General features: G+C 41.1%; 1 protein-coding gene across 1 annotated transcript in view; it reads right to left on the reverse strand.

Annotated features, from left to right (window-relative positions):
* The window catches only part of ALDH1L2 (aldehyde dehydrogenase 1 family member L2), a 78,370-nt gene that overhangs the window by 15,649 nt on the left and 55,785 nt on the right, over window positions 1-6,936 (reverse strand). The window contains exons 20-21 of the mRNA XM_034643617.1: window positions 4,807-4,972; window positions 2,944-3,049 (exon numbers count right to left, since the gene is read on the reverse strand). Of these exons, the coding sequence (XP_034499508.1) occupies window positions 2,944-3,049; window positions 4,807-4,972 (272 nt within the window). The remainder of the gene's footprint in view (window positions 1-2,943; window positions 3,050-4,806; window positions 4,973-6,936) is intronic.

Genomic DNA, 6,936 nt, shown 5'->3' on the forward strand with positions numbered 1-6,936 from the left:
TCTTTCCCAAAGCCAGATTGTTTCACTCCCCCGAAAGGGGCTGCCACATCCGTCTTGTTGTACGTGTTCACAAAAACAGTTCCTGCTTCTAGTTTTTCGCTCACATACATGGCTTTACTGATGTCTCTCGTAAAAACCCCTGAGGCCAGACCGTACTCTGTATTATTTGCTCGCTGCAACACTCCATCGATGTCCCTACAAGATGTTTTAGGAAGACAAAACTTCATTGAATGTAAAGCAAATCACTCGCATTTTATGTTCTAATAGTTTCCCCCTGCATGCTAGAAACAGAAAAACGCTACCGCAACTTGCTTAAGTGTTCATGAATGAAATACTCCAGGCTTACACCAAAATAGAGTCCCAATGAGCTATTATAACTCTATTATTATATTTTTCATGTAGACCATGCGACACCTTTTAAAATCTGAAGTCATCTTTTCCATTTTCTTCTTGGTTCTCCTTCATGACTTCTCACCTCCTCCCCTCTCCCTTGAGTCCCACTTCTAGATGTATTCACAGAGCACCCCCCCTTTCCCTCCATCTCTCCAGATTTGGAATACAATTCCAGGTTCATTCATTCAGCCCCTTGCCCTGAAGCCTTCCCAGCTCCCACCAGTGCCACGGGGGAGCCCGTAGGGTGTAGTGGCTCCGTGACAGGGCTCTGCACAGCCAGGCCGCCCGGGTGAACTTGGGCAAATAGCTTCATCTCCGGATGCCTTTGTTTATTGCAAAACATAGCAGTAATAAGAAAAGGACCCTTCTCGTTGTCGTGAGGATTAAATAAGCGAATGGTGCCCAGAACACAGTATAATGCTCGATGAAAGTCAACCATAATCGGGAGCATGTATTCCTCCAAACTCAGGGTTTTGGTTTAACTCTTTGTGTACTTGTGGTTCGCCCTCCAACTACACTGGAAGCTCCCTGAGGGCACGGTGACCTCTTATTCTTCTTTATACCTTGGTGTTAGATCATCACATCAGAGTGAATTCAATTAATACAATTCAATAAAATGAAATACAAATTATCCCTTCAATCCTGATGTCCCTGCCTTTTGACTCAGTATGTGCGTGTGCGTAAGCTGAGTGGAGGCATGACCCTGTTCGTCTCTCAGTTGGGTCCAGTGCCAGCGGTCTGTCATGGTACGAGCATCTCATCTTTATGCGTGTCATCCTAATGTTTAAAATTGTGTGAACGTTCTACAGCATGGCCACTGAATGCAAGCCAAGGAGTTCATCTGGTGCTCTGGCAAAGAAACAGGATCTGTCCCCAAACAGGAGGAAAAATGAATCGTGCTGGACTTTTTTTGAGAGACAGACAGCCCAGGCTTCGATGTGGTCGCCTCTGAAGGGATTTTTCCAAGATAATCCTGACGATACACCATTTGAAGCTCGCACAAGAAATATGGAACTGAACCTGGAGGGAATTGAGGCTCTGCTAAAAAAAACTCGCACGCTTCTTGATCGTTGCACATGGTAGGAACCCACATATTTATTGACGAGCCTATGGGGAAAGATGGCTTTATGCCATTACTTGTTGGGGACTCTGGAGATGACACCGCTTCAGAGGATAGCTTGCCTACTCCTAGGATAATAACAAGGACAGCAAGGGCAACAGCATTATCAGCAAACATGACTTATTTAACCCTTAGGATGACACAAAAGGATAAATGCTATTAATCATCCAATTTCGCAAATAGAGAAACCAAGGCTCAGACTGGCCCGAGCCCATAGAGGTAGTCAGGGGCAGCGGCAGAGGGCTGGGCATTCTCTTCCCACCGGGGCTGCCTTTGACCCTCTCTGGTTAATTGCCCATCTCCTCATCTGTCTCCCCCTTGAGCTGGTAAATTCCTCAAAGATAGGAACTGTGACTTATCCTGGTTGATAACCCCCAAACCTGGCTTCTAAAATCTACATGTTTGGGGACCTCGGGTGGCTCAGTCGGTTAAGCGTCTGCCTTTGGCTCAGGTTGTGATCCCAGGGTTCTGGGATTGAGCCCTGCATCGGGCTCCCTGCTCAAGGCGGGGTTGGGGGGGGGTCTTCTCCCTCTCCCTCTGCCCCTCCTCCCTGCTTGTGTCCTCTCTCTCTCAAATAAATAAATAAATAAATAAATAAATAAATAACATCTTTAAAAAAAATAAAATTTGCACATTTAACACAAAGACTATCCTATGGGGTAACTTTATGAAGAAAAGAAGGTTAATAGGGCATCCTTGGATCAGTGTGTCAAAAAGTTGCTCACTATAGCTTAGTGTCCCCACATTTATCTTACGATATTTCTATCAAAGACCAAGAAGTCCTCTGAACTCTGTGTTCTGGTTTTTTTCCACCTTCTCATTTGTTGAAGGAACATTCAAACCAGAATTCTGGAGAATTTTGCCCAGTATACCATGAGAGTCTATTGTATTAAATATTCTTATATGAGCTCCGGTACCATACGAGCCTCTCTGATATGCTAAACACTTTGGAAAGTTTCCTGCACTATAATGAACCATCATTGATAGGTGATTACATGGTGATTATGGACATCTTATAAAAAGTTCAGTATTAGGCTTTTGGGGGCATGATCCCCTATGAAGGCAACACTGTTTCCTTGGGAAAATCTCATTTCACAGACGCTACCTTCCCTTGAAATGTAAATGTAAAAACTAGTTATGTTATTCTTAGTTACTTATCTTGTTGGAGAGATATTTCAAGTGTTGGTTGTACAAAAACTAAATGTAGTCAGCTGAAATTCCATACTGTCAGCCATTAATTTAAGCTAAGAAGCAAACATATATAACAATCGACATCGGTTAGCCTTCTCTTCTAATTATTTAAGTCAGTTATTGTTATATAATTGAGCATTACATGTTCGTTGAATTTATGGTCTGTATATTAGCACAATGGCAGGAGAAAAAAACACTTATCTAGTCAAAACCTGTTAAATTGTGCCTGAAGAACATACCCATTTTGGAATTTAGAAATGACCATAATAGGCCCAAATGACTCCTCTTTGGCAAGATACATGTGGTCTTCCACATCTGTGAAAACAGTTGGTTCCATAAAAAAGCCTATTTGAAAAACAGAAAAGATCATCAATTATAGGGTAATTAATTTTTAATTAATAGTTCTCTCAATTACACCATAATTTTTTTTTCCTTTCCTTCTGGGTCAATAAAACCAAGCAGGCTTTCCTTTTCCTATTTGGCCTTGGCATTCCTAGGTTCTTGTGTTTGTAGCTACTCGTTACAAACATTTCAAACATATGTCAAACTACAGGAGGTAGTATCGTAAATCGTACGATAAATATCTACTCCTATTTTGCTATATTTGATTCATTTTTTTCCTTGCTGATAAAATAAAAAGCAAATTCCAGAGATTATAGCTTTCAGTACAAATGTATTTTTGTACTGTATATTTGTATTTCAGTACAAATCTGTAAAAAAAAAAAAATAAGGCATTTTCTTACCTACCACAATATGTTATCACATCTAACAAAATTAGTGCTGATTCCTTCTTCATGAGTTATGGTTCCATTTTTTTCTCAAAAGTATCTTTTCTACAGTTGATTTGGTTGATTCAGGCCTCCAATAAATTCTACACCTGGCATTCACTCGTTAGATCTCTTAAGGGTCCTTTGATCTAGAACATTCCACCCCTAATTTTTCATGTCGCTAACTTGTGATACAGACCGAGTTAGCTGTCCTGCAGAATATATTGCATTTAGATTTGCCTTTGTTTCCTTGGGATGACATTTTAATTTGTTCCTCTATCCGCTTTATTTCTCATAAATGGGAACTTTGACCTCAAGACACAATTAGATTCAGGTTAAACTGAATACTGCAGAGGTGATGCGACGTGTTACACGCTGCATCCCCTAGGAGACGCATCACACCCGGCTGTCCTGCTTTCACTGTTGCTTAGACTGACCAGTGTGGTCCAAGCAGTGACAACTTCACCTCTCTATTGTTAAACTCTGTTTTTCCCCTTGAAACTGCCAAGTGATCTTGGGGGAGAAACTTTGGTGCCTTGCACATTCTCAGTCCCCATCAACCTCTCTCCCAATAACTTGAGCCTCCCTTGATGATCACTGCCTGAATCAATCATTTCATTCAATTAGGGGTACACAGTGGCGATTTTTCTATTCCATCATTTTTTTTCTACATTAATTAGCAGAAATTCCTCTGTTAAAAAAAAAGTCTCCTTTATCAGCTACTCAGTTTACCCAGAAATTCAGTTCATGCAAGAAACACAGACACATGTTAAATTTTCCCCTTCTAATGATCAACTTTCAGAGTAAGGTGTTGGAGCCCAATCCCCCTACAGCAGTGAAAAATGGGGTTTTGAAGTCATTGTTTGTCTTTCTTTCCTTTGGGGTATCGTGACATGGACCCATTCCCATATTTCAGTAACAGGTACAGCTTTAGACAATAGGAATAAATCCTTCCCAGGCTATCCTGGGTAAGATTACATCTCACAGCTCCGGGAGTCAAGGTCACCAGCACCAGAATAACACAGTTGTCCATTACACCTGCTTACTGGACCGCCAAGGGCCTGTCACGTCCATTTTGTGATTTGATTTCCACAGCCTTGTAAAGCAGGGTGTGCACATTTCATCCCATGTCACACAGGAGGAAACTAAGGCTCAGAAAAACTGTCATGTCCAAGGTATCCAGTGTGTAAGTGGCCAGGTAGTATCCAAAAACGAATTCTTGTGATCATAACATAAATGCTACTCTTTACATTCGAGGCAAGATGGGGCTGCAGTGAAAACCGTTACCATCCATTCCAACTTCAGAAGCCAGTGCTGCTGTGGGGCTGGTCTTACCTGGCCTGTGGACTTGTCTTCCCCCGTACACCAAGGTGGCCCCTTCTTTCACCCCAGCTTCACAGTATTGCAGAAGCTTTTCCAGATGGGCCTGATGATTTTGGGGCCCGTGATCAGTAGATCTGTCAAGTGGATCACCAATTTTCATCTTTTTAATTTCTTCCACCTGTTTGTCACCCAGTTCACAAAACACAATTGACTGTTAATCATAGTAATGGAGACCCTCGGCTAGCTTCTACAGTGTGGGGGTGCCGTCCTAAGCTGTCAAACGATGTGTTGTCTCTTCCTCTTCACGGAAGCACTGGCGGAGAGTGTTTATTATTTCCATCTTACAGATGGAGAAACTGAGGCTTAGACAGGTTCAGTGACTTAACACACTCAACCACTAAAGGCAGTAGAGTCTTCCTGACTTGAAAGCCCATGCTGTTAACCACTGAGTTCTAACAGACCGTAAGCTACAATGTTACATTCAAATTATCCTGAGTGTTAATCCATTAAAATAGCAAACCTGATGTTCTGGAATTTTTGTTAATAGAGCACACTTGTACTCTTCAGGACAGAAGAATTTCTAAAATGGCCACATGGTTATCTTTTTCCTCTCCCCAGATGTAGCAGCCTGCCCTTCGGAAATGTTCATGGCATAGCCATGCCAGAGGAATTGCTAGAATGTTCCAATGAAAAGCCATCTTCATTATGCAATGTTCTTCGCTCTCTATGTGATCGTCCCTGCGCACCTCACTTACCTTAATCTACTTATACATTTTCTAATGTTAAGTCCAAATCCAATAAGAAGAGAGAATGAGAGTTACCACCACCCAGCAGGGCCATGAATTTTAATTTGGGCAGAGCAAGACTCCCTCAGGAAGTGCTCAAGAAAGAGCTGCTGAATGAGTAAATGAATACCAATTTCATGTGTGCAAAACACGTTTACTGATGGACTGATAAGGTCGACTCTTGACATTTCTGGTCTCAGCATTTGAAGTGCCCACACACTGAAGTTGTGAAAGCCCTGTAACTTGTATTTTACTGAAGCACAAAATTGAATTAGAGGGATGTTCAGGAGGTAGCCACCGCCCACCACCTGCCCCGCCATGTGTCTTCCGTGTTTTCATTCTCACGAAGAAAGAATGCCTTTGCTTCTTGGGAACGGGGAGGGGGAATTGACTCTGAAAAAAAGAAGCTGGGTGCTGGTTTTCCAAATATAAACAAATTCATGATTACTATTACCATACTAATGGCATAGTTTATTATGGTTTATTTTAGCCACAGAATTCATCTTAATAGTTCTATAAGTGGCTTTTGCTTTCATGTTTATAGAATCACGACCAATCTATAGGGGGTAGGTACGTATGTGTGTGTGTGTATATCTATCTATCTATCTATCTATCTATCTATCTATCTCTCTAGCCAATGTTAGTGGAGGAAATGATTTTCTGTCCCAGTAACTTTGTACTGAGGATATGCAAGGATCTAGTGATATATCTCTCATAGTCAATTCAGGAGTTTACAGAAAACTAGGAGTATATCTCCCATGAGTGTCAAAGATATAATTTACTATAAATGCAGAGCAAGGTATAGGTAATAAAAGCCCTTAAGGTTTCTTTTTATAGAGACCTATACTTTTTTACTATGGAAAAATTGTAAATACATATAAAAGTACATGATATAATGAAAGGCCATGTACTCATCACCCAGCTTCAACAATTACCACTCATGGCCAATTTATTCCCCCGTTAACTTCCTCCCCTCCAGGGTTATTTATAACTGAAGTCTAGACATCATATAATTTCCTCTGTAGATATGTCAGAAAGTAGCTAAAAGATAAGGACTATGGTGTTTAACTATATACATATATATACACACATATCACAGTACTAACGTCATACCTAAAAATCCATCAATAATGCCAGAAGTCCTTTTCAGGTAAAAAGCAGTTGCTACACAACTCTTAGAACAAATGTGAAGATTTCTTACCACTCTTGTCACAAATTCGTCGTGGATGGATTCTTCCACAAACAACCGTCCAGCTGCAATGCAATTCTCTCCTTTGTTGAAAAAGACTGCCCCCATGCCCTTCAGCAGCAGAAGAGAAAATATTACCAGTACTTTGGGTCATCATAACATCGCATA

Source organism: Ailuropoda melanoleuca, chromosome 15, assembly GCF_002007445.2.
Source record: "Ailuropoda melanoleuca isolate Jingjing chromosome 15, ASM200744v2, whole genome shotgun sequence".
Classification (NCBI taxonomy): Eukaryota; Metazoa; Chordata; class Mammalia; order Carnivora; family Ursidae; genus Ailuropoda; species Ailuropoda melanoleuca.